The sequence below is a fragment of the Sabethes cyaneus genome, chromosome 1, assembly GCF_943734655.1.
Source record: "Sabethes cyaneus chromosome 1, idSabCyanKW18_F2, whole genome shotgun sequence".
NCBI classification, from domain to species: Eukaryota; Metazoa; Arthropoda; class Insecta; order Diptera; family Culicidae; genus Sabethes; species Sabethes cyaneus.
The window spans coordinates 10,318,966-10,338,835 of record NC_071353.1 but is presented as its reverse complement, the minus strand read 5'-3'; the positions used below and the strand labels follow the sequence as shown (position 1 = coordinate 10,338,835).

Sequence of the window (19,870 nt, the reverse complement as noted above, 5' to 3'; positions counted from 1 at the left end):
TAATCAAGAGGGAACGTTTTATTCTAATTGTCATGAGTTTATCTCCTAGCTAGAGTGCCTGAAAAGTTACGTTAGCATCTGCAACACCCAACATTATACAATACATGCTTTACAATTACAACACCATTTTTATCCCTACGCTAAATCAGTAAATTGCCGCTCGATGAACCCACATGTTAGGTATTGTTAGCTTCGAGTTTTTAAAGCAAATCATTAACATTATCATTACTATGGAAATCACAGTCTCAGCTCTGTTTAGTGAGGGCTCCCTACAATCCGCGAAAACGAATAAATCTTTTCACGTTCACTGGACGGATGCAGCTATAGGCTGTGTGTTCAAAATACATTTTGTCATACTAAATTTTCATATTTGACTGGGAAACTAACTAACAAAAACAAGATGGAACTGAGCCTTAACTATCACAATGACTAAGTTATTCTATAAGAATAATGCATAAAGATCCCATCCGCGAGCGGACAAAATCGCCTGTTGACTGGCGGCAGCCGCCGTCGCCCGGCCCGATTCAGCAGTATTGCACTTCGTTCTCAATCATCAGCAACGGCTCCCGGCGGATCTCGCCATCGCAGGCAGTGGCGGCGGCGGCAGCAACGGCACCGCCGTACTTCTCCAGTTCCTTCCGCAGCGGAAACGGTATGATGTTAACCGTCGAGTATCGAATCGACTTGCGCGGGTCGTATTCGAGCGTGGCATGTCGCGTGCACAGCAACATCAGCGCCGTCGTGGCCAATAGCGAAACACCGAGCAGCCACAGCAGGTACACGAACCCATTCTGCAGGTACGGTGCAAAGTCGAACAACAGGTGCAGCAGCGTCACGATGTCCGGTGTAAGCTTTTCCACCGCCTGTCGGTAGCAGAGAGAAAGAAGAGAGAATGTGATTACGTGTATGACTAGGCTGGTAAAATGGAACATTGGTCGATTATGATTTGTGCTGGTTCATATTTTGTTTCACTTATCCCTGGTGTTTGTTTTATAAACTGGATCACTTGAGGGACCATATAAATATTATTTCCGAAATAGCATTAGTACTTTCGAAATTCTGAGTCATTCATTGGGATTCGAACTGTTCAGAAGAAAACACAATTCCTTATCATAGTAAATAAACTGTATGATTTTACACCAAAGCAACAATCGAAATACTCCTATCTACGAATTAGATATGTAGAGGAAAGTAATATAATGTGCCCCCTTATAACAATAAACCTAAACAGTAAAAAAATTCAGAAAATTTTTACCGAAATCTAAACAGCTGAAAGCTGCGATGACACCTCAACGACGACATATCCGAAGCAGGAGTGGCTATAAACGGTAGTAGTGTGTCTGCTCCCAGTTTCAAAAAGATTCGGCGAGAAATCAAACAGTTGAAGATTAATGGAGCAACCAGAAAATTCAAACTTTCGGCAGAATTCTACAAAACTGGTAAGGAATCACTAGTAACGACAGTTCATTGAATAATTGTCAGAATTTGGTTCAGACAGTCCGTCAAGCAGAAACAGTTGCAAATGGAGTTGCAGATTTTGGACGACAAGAGGAAAATACAGGAAGCGGAAGAAGCTAATCGGTGTGACTATCTGCGTAAGCGACATGAGTTGATGACGAAGATGGTCCGTGAAACCGCGTCTGTAGCTGATGCCGAGGAAGAGCGATCGAATCAACGAGTTTCCGAGTGGATAAGTGAGACCGCTAATGCGAATGTACATGATTCGCACTGCCCACGGGCTAACGCAGTTCCGGAACAGCGTTCACAGAGATTCCAACGCAATTCCACTCCAGCTGCAGTTGCGCCATCTCAAGCACACGAAACGCCACAAAATGTGCAACCAATTTCCGACAACAGGGCAGGCAAAGCAGAAGGTGGCTTTATCTCGAGGCGGCGCTCGACACCAAGACAGACTTCAATGGAAGAGAAAGGCGAAATTAATTTAACACGCAAGCAAGTCGCTGCTCGCCAAGCAGTTTCGCGAGATCTTCCGCCATTCAGCGGTACTCCGGAAGAATAGCCCTTGTTTTACTCAACGTTCACAATAACGACCAACCTGTGTGGATACACGCCGGAGGAAAACCTGGCCCGATTGCAAAAATGCCTTAAAGGCAAGGCACTCGAAGCAGTAAAGTGTAGATTGATACATCCTGGGAATGTCCCAGGCATAATATCTACCTTAAAGATGCTGTTTGGAAATCCAGAAGTCATCGTGCAGAACCTTATCTCTAAGGTCCACTCCACACCAGCCAGCGCCGAAGGCCGACAAACTGGACACTCTCGTCGAGTATTCTCTGGCTGTGCAGAATCTATGTGCGATTATCGAAGCTTGTCAGCTTGAAGAATACGCCTACACCGTAGCTCTGCTGCACGAGCTTGTAGACAAGCTACCGCCTTCCTTCAAGGTTGACTGGGCCAAGCCGTGATTTACCTTTGGTAAACCAGACAGCATTTTCGGCTTGGCTGTACCAGTTAGCAGAGACAGTTTGTCCAATCGCACGACTGACTAGCAGTGAAGCGGTTCCCAGTCGAGGAATGAAGAAGAACTCAGCTTACGTCAACACGCACAGTGAGGAGAGCTCTGACAATCCGAAGGAGAAACCGGATCATCGAACGAAAGGGAATCCATCCGGTCCGTCTTCCTCAGGTGGCTGTGTAGCTTGCAAAGGAAATTGTCCGAAGTTGGAGAAGTGTCAGCGATTCATCGAGCTTTTGTACAATGCTCGATGGACGATTATCAAGGAGTTCACGCTTTGCAGAAAATGCCTCAAGAAGCATAAAGGCAACTGCAAATCCTTACAAATGTGCGGAAAGAACGGCTGTACGTTCAAACACCATGAACTTTTTCATAACTACCAACGGGATGGAGCCGGAACGAACCCATCTTCCAGTAAGGGTCAGAACTCCAACGCAGTCTCTCAAAACACATCGGTGCGTGAGTGCAATGCTCACCACAAGACGGCTAACCAAGGACTGTTCCATGTTGCCCCGGTGGTCATTCATGGCCCGAAGAAATCCATCAAGACGTACGCCTTCCTAGATGATGGCTCATCTCTTACGTTGGTTGATGCATCCCTAGTCCAAGAATTGGGATTGCAAGGAAACCCGGAGCCACTGTGCCTGAAGTGGACCGGGAACAAGCGCCGGCTGGAAAATGATTCACTAAAACTTGACAACGACGTATCTGGAACGGGAGAAATCCAGAAGAAATACTGCCTACGAGAAATTCATACGGTTTCCAACCTGGATCTATTCCATCAGACGGTGGATGTGCACCAATTAGCTGAACGATACCGGCACCTGCGGGGAATTCCTATCGAATCGTACAACAATGTACAGCCTCGAATCCTAATCGGGATCGACAATGCCAACCTCACGCTGCCGCTTAAAGGAAGAGAAGGAAACATGTTCGAGCCGATTGCAACGAAGACTCGTCTGGGCTGGATTGTGCACGGAGGCTCCAGTACAACTGACTCGTTCATCGGATACCATTCAGCGGAAATCTGTCCATGCAGCGAATCATCTGATTACATGCTGCAGCAATGAATTCAGGAGTACTTTTCTTTGGAAGGTCTGGGCATCTGTAAGTCGAAAAAGTCTCTGACTTCTAGTGAAGAAGAGCGTGCCCAACAGCTTTTCAGTTTGTCATCCAAACAGATAGCGGAAGATACGAAGTACCTCTACTATGGAAGTGCGACAAAGTCCTAACAGCAAAGCAGCGGCTCTGCGACAGTTCCACTGCCTTGAGAATAGGATGAAGAAGCAGCCGGAGCTAGCCGAAGTATTGCGTGCGAAGATCGATGACTATCGGCGGAAAGGGTACATAAGAAAGCTGTCGAACGAGAAGCTACAGAAACCGCAAGAACGAGTATGGTATCTGCCGCTGTTCCCGCTTATAAACCCGAATAAATCTGGGAAAGTTAGATTTGTTTGGGACGCAACAGCAATGACAAACAGCGTTTCGCTCAATTCCATGCTGCTGAAAGGGCCCGACTCCGTTGGACTACGTGCTTTACCAGTTCCGCGAATTTCGAGTTGGACTTAGTGGTGACGTTAGGGAGATGTACCCGCAGATGCTGATGGCCGCGCGAGATCAGCACTACCTTCGAGTACTGTGGAGTGACGAGGGAACGGGCGAACCTAGCACGTATGTAACACAGGTTATGCCATTCGGAACCTCCTGTTCACCATCCTGTGCACACTACGTGAAGAATCTCAAGGCAATTTCGCAGGCCAGTATCCGCAAGCAGCACAGACGATCATAAAACAGCATTACGTGGACGACATGTTGGCGAGCGTGGAAACGGAAGAGGAGGCAATTCAGTTGGCGAAAGACATAAAGCACGTTCACGCTCAAGCGGGACTTGAAATGCGCAATTGGATCTCAAACTCGAAAGCGGTGGTGCAAGCAATGAAGGAGACGAAGACCGACGAGAAGAATCTCAACTTGGGACCGGAGCTGGGAACAGAAAAGGTCCTAGGAATGTAGTGGTGCACGACTACAGATACGTTCACGTACAAGCTCTCGGTGAAACACGACCGCGACCTGTTAGCTGGAACGCGTAAACCCACGAAGAGGAAGGTTTTACGAACGCTCATGGCCGTCTTCGATCCGCTAGGATTGATATCCAACGTGCTCGTCTACTTAAAAGTTCTATTCCAGGAGATATGGAGATCCGGCATCGATTGGGACGACGAAATTCCGAACAGTCTTAACGAGAAGTGGGAGAAGTGGATCAAGGTTTTACCTAAAGTGCAAGACGCCAGATTCCTCGTTCTTATCGCTCTATTACATCGCTAACTTCACACGTTCGTCGACGCAAGTCTCGCTGTAGTCTATCTACGCATCGAGCAAGGTAGCTCTGTAGAATGTGCCATAGTGGGCGTAAAAGACGGGTGTCTCCAGTCAAGTTCGTCTCCATTCCCAGACTGGAGTTGCAGGCGACGGTCGTCGGAGTCCGGCTGGCGGACCGAATCTCCAAGTCCTTAACATACAAGATCGACAGACGAGTTTTTTGGAGCGATTCTCGTGAGGTACTGTGCTGGATACGATCAGATCACCGCCGGTATCCACAATTCGTCGCTGCTCGTGTTAGCGAGGTTCTTGAGACGACGGAATCTAATCCAATAATCTTATCGCAGAGAAATTACGTAGCTTGGTTAGTGGTGGTGTCACCAACGGTTCCTCACAGGAATCACACCACCGTCTTGAACGAGCTGCGGCACGTCTCCCGGATTCCGAGGCTGAAACACCTGTTCGACAAAGTCAAAGCAGGGTGCCAGATGTATAAGAATGAGAAAGCAGTTCCGCAACCTCCTCCAATGGGTGATCTACCGGAAGCAAGACTGGCGGCGTTCACGAGACCTTTCTCTTCTGTTGGGGTTGATTATTTCGGTCCGAGTAATGTGGTGGTAGGGCGAAGAGTTGAGAAACGTTGGGGTGTGCTAACGACGTGCTTAACAGTGCGCGCGATGCACTTAGAAGTCGCTCATTCACTCAATGCAGACTTTTGCATTGAGGAACATGATGGCAAGGCGAGGCGTACCAATTAAAATCTATAGTGATCGCGGAACGAATTTCACGGCAGCGAGCAAAGAGCTGAAGGCGACTCTTCAAGAGATAGACCAAGAAGCAGTCGTCCGAGAGATCGTGAGTCCAGATACCGAATGGGTTTTCTTCCTCCCAGCCCCGCCGCATATGGAGGTGCCTGGGAAAGGCTTGTGCAGACGGTGAAAAGTAACTTGGCAGCAATACGTCCAGTACGGAATCCGACCGACTCGCGATGATCAACTCGCGACCGTTAACGCATGTCCCAGTGGAAGACTCAGATGCTCCAGCCTATTTTGGATGGAGTACAAACAAGACCTCTCAGTTGGTTAGTCGCGGGTCTAACAAGCTAGTCGTCATATGTTCGAATTTCGGCTGGAAGAGGCTGTTAGAATCAATAAAGTCGTAACACTGGCCCCGAAATTGTCCTGTATTCTAACGACTGGCTGCGAAGTCTATCGAATATAGACAAATGGGCCAGTTTCAAAAAAGGGAATTTGCTTTGCTTTGCTACAAAGGAAAAGTGGAGAGTGGCGAAAGCTTCTCAACCACACACTGCACCAGTAATAAAGGTTCCCAAAGTTAAATGCATTAGGTAAATACTGTCTAAAGTCTTCTACCAGTGTTCAGATCAGTAATTTGTACCAGACTCCAAAAAAATTCATATCTAACTTACCATTTCAGCCCATATCAAAGGTATGACACGATTGTGGAACGGTCGGAGGTCCGCATTGAAGCTCACGTTCGTGAGCAAACTAATCTGCACTCGAATACTTGCTTTCATCGGTATTCCTAGTTGCTGCAGAATGGATTAAAGCACCAATTAGAAAAACCAACAGCACAAAGAAACACAAATATTCCTACCGGTTGCATAATGATGACCGCATCATGTTTCTCCTTGTCCGGGCTCAGCCCATCAATCGCCTCCACCAGCGCCGGATCACCCTTGTAGAAGTGTGGCAGCGAAACGGCAACCGGAATATCTACGAAGAGAGAGAAACGTTACCCAAACGCACCCAACTGATTGTGTCGTTACTCCACTTACTGTACCAACAGGGACTCAAATCACCCAATCCTCTCGGCAGGCAGTTACCGTTCCGGCAGTAGCACGAACTGTACGGATCGTCCAGCGAGCTTTCGAATGCATTCTCCTGGATTGCAAACCAGTAGGCTTTAATACCGTCGTGGACGCCTTCACGCTCGAAAGCGATTGGCAACGTTCGGCAGAACGCTTTCCGGTACACTCGGAAAATCTCCGTCTTGGAAATGTTGCGCGGAAAGACTGTCCCGTCGTACGAACCTTGAACCGTGTTGCACGGTGTGTTTCTGTCAAAATAAAATCAAATTTGAACTTCTACTTTTCCATTACCAGTTCAAGGATCATACTTGCGCTCCGCATCCCAGTGATCTTTTCCCACGTAACCCCAGTGGGCTAGTCCGGGTGAACCGTTCCACAGATCGATCGAGTAGTTACGAATGATCTCGTCTGCGGCGGTTTTGTCGGCATCCTCGTCATCGGTCACGATTTGCATCACGTCTTCAGCAAAATATTCATCCTCCACCAGATCGACGTCATCATCCACGTTCGCGAGGACCTGAGCTTTTCGTAGGTTTTGCACCGCTTCCGGCAAGTTGATCGTTACCGTATCGAAACCATCGTCAAACATCTAGCGTGAATGGGACAGGGGTAAACACGGTTAAACTGATGGGTTATGGGTTAGTTTGTGAGAGGTCGAATGGAAGAGAGAAAGAAAGAAAGTTCGAGTGAGACTTTATTCTAAGAGAGACCAAGCGGAAAGAATACGAGTAGAGTGGTGGCATGCAGAGGGGGAAAAGGGCAGTGATCGAGTGAGGGTCTACTTACGCGATCGAGGATGCCGATCTTTTTGAAGTTTATGATGTCCGGTATTAGGGTTGAGGCGACCTTCACGAGCGGATCGTCATAGCCCCAAAGAAGATCGTGTACACTGATGTTGAGGAAGGGTGACATTCCGAGGGGTTTCAAGGCAGCGGCAACGGCGAGCGAAGCCCAGGTTGATATTCGATAAGCTGCACTGGACACTCCTAGCAGGGCGATGTTTGGCACGATTATCATATCCTGTTGGGGATCACTAATCGAGCGTTCCGGAACAAACACCTGTCGCCGGACGGGTGTAAAGCTTAAAGTTCCGTTTGCGTTAAAGGTTGAGTTGTGGTTTTCCAGATACTCTTGATACACGTAAGGGCCGACTTCCACCAGCCGGATCTTTTCCTCGCCGCGAAGAAATGCGTCCGCATTAGTAACGTTAAATACGTAAATGCTGATGAACACGTCTAACGGTGGTTTCTTCCACAACCGATGCAGATAGGAACCTTCATACATGGATAACATCTACAAACGGATGGATGGTTAAAATGAATGGTGGGAATTCCATGTCGTGTCGCGCGAGACGGAAGTAAACACTTACATTTGTCACGATCATATCGGTCGGGTCAATTACCACTACGGTGCAGCCCAATACGATGAACAGCAGCCCCAGAAAGCCGAACTTGATGATTCCTTGAAAGAGAGCGAAAGCAAATAAAATGACGACGTTAATAAACCGGTAGTTCGTTAGCAGTCCTGCGTCCGCCAATGTCTTAGTCACCGATTGTGAGCGCGTAAATCAAAATAAATGGTTTGTTTTACCGCTTTTGGCATAAATCGCGATCTGCCAGCAGATCTTCCGACAGACTGCGTACAGTCAATGTCACATTAGCGATCATTAAACCTTTTACACCGAACAGCCACAATGCGGCGTTTTGTTCATTCACAAAACTTGTTTCGTGAGTGGTACTTTGACCCAGCCTTTTTAAGCCCTACACATAGCTGCTTGTGCAGCGCCACAACCGAAGAAGGTGCACGCACCCATAACCTTCGGAAAAAGGTAACGAAACGCATGTTTCACTGCGTCGTCCGGTGACATCTGATGTGTAGGGCGGGAATTCCGCTTGCGTTAATAGTGCTCGTACTATGCGTAAACACGAGTTAATCTTATTAGTGGAAACAAGTTAATTATACACGGCACACTGGCGAGTCGGCTGCTCGCCGATTGTCAGGAAAAAAGATGCCGTCTGTGTTCCGATGTGATAAATATTGCAACATCGCCTACGGTCGTTCGCGAGCGGCTTGCTCTCACGGTTCGTCTGATACAAACAAATAAAATGTCTGCAATCGATCTGACAGTCATGATGTACACCTACGGTGTGATTGATGAGAGAAAGACACGAGAAACACTTCATATAAAAGTAAAAAGAAGTGATGTGACCTGATTGCTACTGCTGCTCTGTTGCTGCATCAGGTGACGGCAAGGTTGCTGTCTGTCAAATTTGACGACTTCATTTCTAGCTATGAAGGAGAGTACCGACGACATACTATTTATGCTGCCAACCTACTGCTGACAGGTCACACGCAAATTGTGGCCTACCAGCGAAGAGTGCAAGGTCATCCGAAGGGATTGTCCAATAAAAAGTGAAATCGCATGATGCTGCTACAATCCAAGCAAGCGTGACCGGCACTGATGCTGTAAATGCGTATGTCATTTCAGTTTAATTGTGGATTCTTGACGTAGAACTACGTCTTACGGCAAAGTTTGGTATAGGGTGCCATTCCAAAAAATCGAAAAATGCGAGCGTCACGAACATATGAAAGATTTTGAATGCTAATAGCTCTGCCAATTATGAATGAATTTTCATTTTAGAAACCGATCGACTCATAATAGACGTAGCAATTATGTGATTTCTATTATAACTTTCTTTTTTAATCACTAATTAGAGAAAATTAACGAAAAGTTTCAAGGTCAAATATTCCCATTCATTTTGTCCGTGATCGTCTTGCGTCACAGAAAGGGATGACAGTTAAATACACCTGTTCACTGTAATTACGATTACTTTATTTTTGAAAAAAAACGTTACGTAGCCCTCTTGTACCAACAGGTCGGAGATTCTTTGCGACTAGAGATCAGCTAATCGAATCACGAAAAAATTGCTGCAAAGCACAATATTAACATTCATTTAAAAATAATGGAATTTTCTCAACCTGCAGCGAGTCTCAGCAAACCCTACATGCATGGATAAATGCTACACATGCTACATGCTATACATGATACGCTAAAAAGAGACTTACGTAGTCTTGCGTCACGTATGCGGTCGTGTATTGTACACAACCCTTCTGATTTTTTTTCAGTAGATAAGAAGCACGTAGCGCTTCTGACTGTGGTGCGTATAAATTGAACTAATTGCAAAAAATGAATTTGCGACCTTTCGTGAAATATGCGTGCCAACTGCAAGTAGGTATATTTCAATTCGATGTATCCATACTGTAACAGCTTGCAGAAAATAGCAAAAAATACTTTTGAATTTACAATCCGTGTTTGAAGAGTGTAATAGAATATTTGCACAATATTTGGGAGATCACCGGTAGCGTGTACCGGATGACAGTAGAGGGAAACAGAATGTGGTGCCGGGGACGGCCTATGAAATGGCAGTTAGTGTGAGTTGTTTTGTTAATAAAACACAGGTGGCCTGGTGGCAGTTATTACTACAGACCAGGGAATCAAAATATCATTGTTCATACGCAGAAATAACCGACAAACACGAAGAGCGATAAACCGGTTATTCTCTGCCTATAAAACAAACATACGTAGCAACCAGAATATATCACAATAATAAAATATTAGGACAAATGAATGTTCAAACACACCAGCAAGCAGGACAACTTTCGATGAGAATATATTTTGATACACACTCGCTCTCACAAGCGATTGTTGTTGGTGATGCAGGTATACAATCAAATATGTCTTTGTCGCCAGTCGGCTGGTTAAAGACAATACTTTATCAGCAAAAGAGACAAACAGTAAAAACCTTAAGAAAAAGACTAGCTTGCTTTGATCCAAGTTTTGGCGTACAATAGTTACCAGCGTTACCTTGGTAACTACCAAACACTGCAGCTGCCGACACAGTGTGACATGATGAGGATTGCTTTTGTTGCGTACAATACGTATTGCATACAACAGTGTGTCTTTTTCGCAGGCAACAACATAGTTGTCATGAAACATCTGTATCCACGATAAACAGCTACGATAACTTGTCTTTGTCCTAACTTCCATGCAATAGTGACAAACTTTCATCATACGTTGTCGAAACATTTTAAAGTAGGGACAATATCTTTGTCTCTTGTGCGTTCGTGATTTTTGATTCCCTGCTACAGACGGTATATAAAGTACAGACGCGCAAAGAGAAAAACTACGTAATTCGGCAACACTTTTTTTGTTTTTTTATTTAAACAGTTTTGGCAAGCAGTCAGAATTGGATCAATCTCCCTATAATCAACAGTAAGTTGCGTAAATCGCCAGGAAAGTCCGTGGAATTTCGCAAATTACGACGCATATTTTTCATCGCAAATAAGCCAGTGGAAAATTTTTCAGCATTATTTGGTAAGTTGAGAATAACTGATTGATATGTTGATAGTAAATCGATAGTTTAAGTTTTAACATTTCAGGAGGATTACAAAACTTAGTTTTCCCTGTATACACGAAACACTCACTAATCCTCACGCAGGCTTGGCATACACTTTGCGCTTTGATTTTGCTCTTTTGATTACTGCACCTCAGCCAAGCAGAATTTGAAAAAGTGTTGTATGGGGCATATGTAGAGCTAGTAATTATCTATAATATTGCTGAAGAAAGTGTTTAAATTTTGCTTGGTTGAGATGCAGTAATCAAAAGAGCAAAATCGAAGCGAAAAGTGTATGCCAAGTCTGTCCTCACGTCCTTTCCACGTGAAAAATCACGTATATTTCTCTACAGGGAGTTACGCGACTTTCAGTTGAACATTATTGAAAAATACAATAACAACATTCTTATTATGTCGACGTGCTTTGCTCCAACTATCTTGGGCTGGCGATTATGCAAACTTTCGGCCTAATTGCTGCCCGCATTATTTGAAACTATACTTTAACCTTAAATATTTTTTCTATCTTCCAACCTAGAACCATTTATGAAATGATTGAGTACCATATCCAAACTGTTGCCTGGTGTATTATCCAGTTATAATAGCCATGGTTATTCGTCAAGTGCCCATAAAAACAATAGGTCGTTCAAAATATTCACCATACAAAAACGTGTAGTGATATGATGAACATAATGATAATGGTTGAACCATAATATAAATGGTAGCATCGTTGAAAAATCTTGCTGTGTGAATGTATTGTAACATTTGATCTTATGGTGATTATAAAGATTATAATAGCGATATGGTTAAGACCATTTTCACAAGTGTTTTCATTTATGCGGGTAGCTCTTGAAACGTTGTCCAATACATTGTCATATACTGACCAGGTGTATGTTTCCTACGTATCCTCAACATAACCCAAGAATGAGTAACATTTTCTCTGGCGCTTGCTGCTACAATACTTTCAGGTGGTAAAAATGACATCAGGGGATAAAAATCAGAGGGATTGTGTACAAGACACGACCGCATAGCTAACGAAAGACAACGTTGGTCTCTTTGTAGTGATACAGGGATAACTCGATATAAGACAGTCTCGTTATAAAACAACCTCGATATAAAACAATTTTTGTCTTATATCGAAACATCAAATCCCTTTGACATGGCTAGTAACGTTGCCAGAGCTGATTTTCCATTCTGAAATCGGCGCCATGAAGATGTTCATTATTTCAAAATAACCCCAAAAATAGTAAAAACTAATAGTTCAAACAATAATGAATAGTTCAAAAACCGTAAACACATAACACCGAGCAAAACTGGCTACCGCCAATGCAAATTTTTTTTAAAACCCATGTTTCGATATAAGACAATTTCGATATAAGACAACTTTTAGAAATTATGAATTGTCTTATATCGAGGTATCCCTGTAGTAGCATGTATGTAATAATACGATTCTTCATCCATGCCACATGTAGCATGCGTTGTATGTAGCTTTTATCAAAGTAGTAACATTTTATACGTTCAATCTTCATTAGATTTCAGAGTTATTTTCAATGAAACACCAAACATGCGCATCCGTAAACAATCATATTAAAACCGAACACTACAACTGTAGCGCACTTTTCCAACACAGATATCAAATTCGTTTAGGCATAATCGTCTCGCCGTAAAAATTTTGCGAACTGTTGGGACAAAAGATTTTTGTCATTTTTATGGTGCACGTCCCTAACACAGACATCAGATTGGTCAAGGTTAATCGGGATACGTAAAAAATCTTGTTGAGACGGGAAGACTTCGTCACTTTTGCTGGCGTTGAAAAATGCTTCATTATTTTTAATTTTTCAATAATGCACACCTAAAAATCAATAGTGTTGTTTATTTGGGTTTATGCGTAGATTTTTCGATCAATTAGTGCAAAAATATAGGAAATTTTTTTCGCTAAGCTAAGTAAAGCAAAGCCTTGGTGCTACATTTCGTTTTCGTTTATCCAAGACGTCTTAGGTTCTCAAATAATGTCTCTTTCGTTACTTTCGATGACATCTCCAATCAACAGCTTGTCTCCATGTCATCCGTCTGAAATTGCGTCGGTATAACGAATTCATCAAGGCATTCAGGATCCGAATTTGTCTTGGAATGGATGATGTTCAATGACTTTCCGCTGAGCACTCTCGGGATGTGGCTTTGAGCTTTCAAAGAATATATGACACTAATATCTTCTGAAAAGCCTTAGACGCCCTATCGGTCATTCTGCTGGATTCTGCTCTTCTTTTCAAATTGTGTCGAAATTTCATTACTTGGCGATTTATTGGGTTGGGTTCGAGATTATGTTCAGAAATGCCGAAAGTGCTTAGTGTCGCCCATTTAATACTGTTGAACTTGCTCTTGCTGGACATTTTTCATCAGTACCAGCTGAATGGCAGTGAACATCCAGACACTCCCAGTTGTAAATATTTGCATCAATATGTAAAGCATTCCATGTGAAGATACAATGCAGCTGAGTGATATTTACATCACAGTTAATTTTTGACGTAGGACTACTAGTCCTTGTTTGGTATTCATTGATTTCTATATTGTGGTACACTTTAGAAAAACGAAAACGGAACACGTAACGAAAAGTGGTTATAGTTTGCTTGCTTATAACTCAATCATCCCTCAATAGATTTTAGAGATATTGGTATCAACAGATTGGAAGTTTTTGTAAGAATCCATTACAATACAGTATATTACATGTTTCCCTTACAAACTTGAAAGTTATTGAAAAATGTTAGGTATTGTCTAACTAAAAATCCACGCTCTGTGGTTGGCCGGAATACGTAGTGTTGATTTGCCGTAGCGATAATGTTGTATACGACCGTGATTAAATTTACACTCATTCTAGTTTTAACTACCAATACTAGTAGCTAGTATGATGAAGAAAGTTAAAAGATTTTTTACCCTTGCATTTAATGGTTCTCGTTACATTCTTAATTAATTTTTAGAAAAAAAAGTGACCCCCTCATTCCAACAGGTCGAAGAGTTTTTAGGACTTTCAGACTTTTACTAATTTGATATCTGTGCTCGGGATGTACGCCAGAAAAGTGATAAAGGACCGCTGTAAACTAAGACCGATTTGATGTCTGTGTTAAAGAAGTGCCCCAGAAAAAGTAGCAAAATTTCCTCGTCCCAGCAAAATTTCTGTGCTGAACATGAACAGATATAAACAAGTGAGCGACCAAACCTATCTTTCACCCGATTATATCCACAAGAATTTATTCAAAACGGATGTCTTATATGAAAAAGGGGTTGAAGCAATATTCATGCATGTGACGGAGTGCAGCAATTTGCAAAGTGAGGAAGAATTAGCGACTGTCTGATTCGAAAATAGGTTTTGGGCCATTAATTCGTTGCACAGATAAACAGTGTATGAAATGGGGAAGGCAAATGAGAAAGCGTCCAACATAGCTCCAGCCATCCCAAGCCCCTACCTTGCGCTTCCACGTGGCCTTACGCGGTAATGCTCTATTGAGTGGTCAAGCTAGGAGGTACGATGCTGGGTCCTGGGTGGTTTCCGGCTGCCTGATCTCAAAACTGCGGGTTTGGGTGACGGCTGAGCCACACGACCTTGTTGGTAGGTAAGCTTAATGTAAGTTATTTTGATTATTTGTATCGTTTTAGCTCATGAACTTTGACCGAAAAAAGTTTAAAGTATGCGCATGGATACCAAAAGAAAAAATTAAAATAATAATGGAAGCACTCGTGGAAACTCAAATGATGTAACTCTATTCCATTCGAAGGACGGTTGGTGAGATTGTTCTATTTTTGTCCATATACCTTCAAATAATGTATATGCTTATACCTAACACATATTTTATTACACTGCCATATACCATCATTATCGTAAAGGGGAAGGAGCATCAGGGTATCGAAGTGAATCGAAGATTGGATGAGGGATGTGGTAACCAACCTAAATCATATAAGATCGAAGAGGATTTTGACGCGCCCTTCTAGCACACAAATCACGCAAGATAAGTTTGCACGGCAAAGTTATGTACCCAGAAACCGGAAGTCTGTGGTCGAAGAAGTATCTTATATTCCCGTGGAATTATATAAGCGACATTGCTTATAGATCCACCCAACCCCTTTTGGTCCTTCACGAACAGCTTAGACATGAATGTTACTGGGTAGATAAATTCGATGCTGCAGTAATTCTACTTACGTACAATTGGAAACCGTTGAGTTGATGTTGGCTACCCCCATACATACATACATTAATTTGTTGCACAGACAAACAGACGAGACACTCGCGTTAATTCCATCGTCCAATCGAAAACCACTCATTTTTTCAAAAAAGCATATTTCGCAACCTGCCCACTACGCGGCGCGCGAGTTTTGCTTCGAGTTTTCAGTATAAAACCATAAAAATGTAAAAACCTTGCAGCATAAAACCCTGCAAATGCAAGCTACTCCGCAACATGCCTAACAGAGGGGTCTAGTGTGCAAGCAAAATGTGTAGGACGATTGTTTTAGAGGATTTTATTCTATGTATCATGTCAGTTCGTCAGTGTTTATTGCTTTACAAATAGTTGCTTGCAATTGTTTACATACTTTCGTGTGTAATGCTGTCAAGTGTGAAATAACTGATACACAGAGTAACAAAAAAAAAACTATTAATGTGCAGAGGACGTTAGTTAATTGATGATATTTTAACTGTCATAGTTTTAACTCGTTGTTCGTATGTTAGTTGAAAGGCAGTTATATTTTAAATCAAACTGTCACAACAAAAGGTGCTATATATCAACTATTTGTGGGGAAATTGGCGAAAGTTAATCAGTGCTAAATGTTACCCCGATTATTTATTCATTTTTTCCGTTCAACGGTAAGTTGTGAACCTGCATTCGTATCATTGCGTGAGCCCCGCCTTCGTGCCCCTTGGCACAGACCTTCATACTTTCTTTTGGCTAAATTTCGAAATAAATGCAATAATAATACCTAACGAATGATAGTTAAGCTCTGATCGTTTACCAGTAATAATTTCAAGTGATTTCTTTTCAACCTTTCTTATACTTCAGCGAACAACAAACAAACTCAACGTTTGCTTGCATATAGCAAAAATGCACACAGTCACTGCTACTGTTGAGCTCATTAGATTACAGGTCGACCCCCGGTGTGGTGGCGACGACGACTCAAATCTGGATCACCTACAGTGCTGCCTGAAACCGACCGTACCGATCGCTCACCTATAGTGTTCACGTTCTCCGCATTCTAAGCGCGCAGGAAAAAGTGTTTGACGAAGGATAACCACCGGATCGGAGCGCTGCTTGGCTAGGGGTGGAAAACCCGCTCGCCATCGGCGTCAGGGGTGAATCACCAATTAACCATAATTAAGCAAAACGACGATGTGTCTTCGGCTGTGATCTGCAGTACAACAAACAAAATCGTTGAAAATCTTAGGAACGACTCTTATTCATAAATTCTAGCTATTTATGAGACGAAGGAAGGCTGTTAGCCAGCAGTAATATAATTGCCGATTAGATGTAATAGTCTACTGACCTTCGTCCGTTTGCTTGCTGGTGGTGAGTGGCGACTGGCGACAGAGTCGTCGTTACTTTCGCATCCCCCCGCAACAAGATTAGTTTCATGCTGCATCGGTTCATCATCCAGAGTCGGCACGCAGTCAACTACTAATCGAGCTCGCACTGGCACGAGACTGATGAATGAGAGGCTCACGCGTCATCTGTCATCGCGCATAACCTAGCCCATAGGTAGACAGCAAGTTCAATGTCAATGGTGCGGTTTTTAGCACCTGACGGTGCCGCTTCCAGTTTGGTGACGTGCCGGGCGTCTTCGGAAGACAAAACATCCGTCCCCCCTCATCGTAGCCTACGGCGGTCTACCGTAACGACGCACCGTTAGGCGGAGCGTGGGATGTGCGGATCAATTTGCGGATTTTTTTTTGTTTTGACACAGCGAATCAGGAAGTCGGCAATTCCGGCTCAACGAACTACCCTTTCCGTGGATGTACTGTATGGAACATGAATTGATAGCTCTTTTCGGTATGAAAACGGAATCTAAACTTTTGATTGATGGAGCTGATGGTAGCGAGCGATCAGATCATACGGGTACATCTAGCAGAACCGGTTCGTACAGGGCTATGGCCTGGCAGCGATTTTAGGATAACGGTTCGGTGGAAATGTTTATGATTGTCTATGGTAATTATTTAAGCAAAAGTTTAAAACCTTGAACTGTCATCGCTGGCTTGTCCTGAACTTGTGGAAGATGGAGTACCAGGGCGTTTTGACATCCGTTGCATTGGATGAATAATAATTGAATTAGTCCTGTGCGCTGCCACGCCGCGCCGCCGCCGACGATGATTTAGAACCGGCGCACCGTCTGGGTTCTTTTTCTCACGCTGCCGAGGCCATTTTCCTACGCCGACGGTATAGCCCAACATTGACGCATTGACATGCGGGTCAAAATATTGACAGCACATGTTTAGTGAACCCGTTTTGTGAATTCATTCTTATAATGTACCTTTAATTTAGATTCAATTTAACTACCATGAGCTGTAGACCCTGCGTGTTATCATGCGTCCAACTAAGAGCGAGTCGAAAATACCTAAAGTAAACGAACTTCAGTATGACGTTTTCTGTCAAACTTTTGTCTTGCTTCCCGGTGTTCATTACTTTTTAACGGGTGGCAACTAAAATTTTGGAACTTTTTCGAGGCTCCTATGCACAACAACAAACGAGTTCAGAGAGAAATAAAAGTGTGAATGTGTTAGTTCTCTCTTCTCTTTCTGCCAGTATTTTTTGTTTTTTTATGCTTGCCAAGTTTTGCTCAAAATGGCGTAAAAACAAGAAGCATTTCGCTAGCGCGTTGTACACTTCTACGTATGGCACAAAGATCTCGACAAAAAGTAAACGGAACAATATTTTAAAAACGAAAATGATGCTGCTTCGACTATTTACCATATTCTAAGATCCCCAACAACTACTCACAAGCAAAGTAGTGGCAGACCAGCCAAAATTATGGACGCAGAAGGACTTCGTTTTCTTTCTTGTTCCTTCAACAACAAGGATTCCGTGAGCCAACGGGATGCAGGAAAAAAGTTCGACTGTTTTCACCAGTACATCTGCAAAACATTGAAGAGAGTTGGACTAAAGTGCCGGAAGAAGATAAGAGCCCCGGAATTCACTGAGGGACAGATTTCGACGCTGAAATCCCAATGCACAATAGTCCAAAAGGGCGAAAAGCGGAACTTTTTTCCTACTGTGTTACCTGACTCACTGCGAAATGCGTTGTATTCGCGGGATCGTGTTGGTTCGAAAGGTTTCGAAAAATATCGCCCTTGTATCGAAAATATCGTTAATTTTGATCACTAAAAATAACATACTTAAACGTTATATTTCATGTGCCAGTAGTACGCAATAATTGCATTGTGAAACTGAATTGTTATTTATGTAACTTTTTACAAATTAAATGCAATAACAAAAGCACAACTTACAAAAAATCGTTTGTTATTGATATTAACTGCATATGCGTTATAAACGAATAAAACGTATGGTTACGTTTCATTTCAATAATACGCATATTCGCAGTGATTCAGGTAAAACAGTAGTGTCATTTGCCTTTATTTTATCATTTATGGTCTTCAGTACTTTTGTTCGTATGAATATCTTTCCTAATCTAAAACTGTCAAAAGTTAGTCATTGTTTACTATAATAAAAATAAAAAAATAACTTTTTTGTGCTAGGAAATAGAGAAATAATTTCTTCGGCAAAGTTGTAAATATTGTAAAAACAAGCAACTTTGCGGAAGAAATAAAATTTCTATCTTTATCGATAGGGCATATTCTTTGTAATTTCTTTAAAAATTAGTTTTTCATTGTTAGCTTTTGTTAGTTGCATTTTACAAGAATACAATGTTCTAGGCAATTATCGAAGCTCTCAGAATACACGTTTGTGCAGAAGACTGTCAATCTCTTGAACCTTCACTTGCTGAGTAATCGCATATTCAAGCTATAAATTTCTGTTGGTTCACGAGCCCATGGGGTAAAATAGGGCATGCGGATTTAAGAAATCAGTGCTTCATCTTAAAGCTTAAGTCAAGTACTATAAACTTGTATGGGTTCCACTTGTCCCCAACCACCCAAATGAGAGTACGTCAAGCATATGTTTTATGGATTTCGCGTTCGCTAAAGGCTCGATACACGTCCACTTGTTTTGTTAGCAGATAGACAGATGGTTTCTTCGGCAAAGTTATGAAAATATAAAGGCAAACAACTTTACTACAGAAATGACTTCTCTATCTCTATCAAGTGCAGAGTTATAGAGCATTTTCCTTGGACATTTTTAAAAAATTAGTTTTTCATACTTAGCTTACGTTGGTTGCATTTTGCAGGAATATATGGAACGTCTTAAATGATCTCCAACTCGTTTACAGTCTTTTACAGAGAAAACAAATGTTATTCAACGTTACGGCTGTTATGGCTATCTCTTATATACCGTCTATTGCCCGGTCACCAAGCTATTTCTTCAAAAGTATCCGGGACATGTTTAGATCTAGCCAATACTATATTGTAGATAGACTTATATTGAACTAATTGTTGCATCCTGGATCGTATAACCCATCGTATAACGTATTGTAACTTGAGGTTGTATAACTCATCATGCCTCTTCAAGTCAACGGACTGGCCACTTTCTGGGTGGATACGGAACTTACTCGGTCATTGAGGCTCAAGTACATGATTTGACTTTTATCGTGCTTGTCTTTGAATTCTAGTGTGCTTTGAAGTGTCACATGATACGTTTGGTTAATTTCAAATTGCCTCCATTTTCATATTCCGCATTTACTGAAAATTACTCTGGCCATATATTC

The 19,870-nt window shown here is 42.6% G+C and overlaps 1 protein-coding gene across 1 annotated transcript in view; it reads right to left on the bottom strand.

Annotated features, from left to right (window-relative positions):
• Positions 1 to 524: 524 nt before the first annotated feature.
• Positions 525 to 19,870, bottom strand: part of LOC128737482 (scavenger receptor class B member 1-like) — a 33,307-nt gene continuing 13,961 nt past the window's right edge. The window contains exons 2-8 of the mRNA XM_053832127.1: positions 7,996 to 8,087; positions 7,413 to 7,919; positions 6,935 to 7,215; positions 6,594 to 6,874; positions 6,413 to 6,531; positions 6,225 to 6,347; positions 525 to 863 (exon numbers count right to left, since the gene is read on the bottom strand). Coding sequence (XP_053688102.1) covers positions 525 to 863; positions 6,225 to 6,347; positions 6,413 to 6,531; positions 6,594 to 6,874; positions 6,935 to 7,215; positions 7,413 to 7,919; positions 7,996 to 8,087 — 1,742 coding nt within the window. The remainder of the gene's footprint in view (positions 864 to 6,224; positions 6,348 to 6,412; positions 6,532 to 6,593; positions 6,875 to 6,934; positions 7,216 to 7,412; positions 7,920 to 7,995; positions 8,088 to 19,870) is intronic.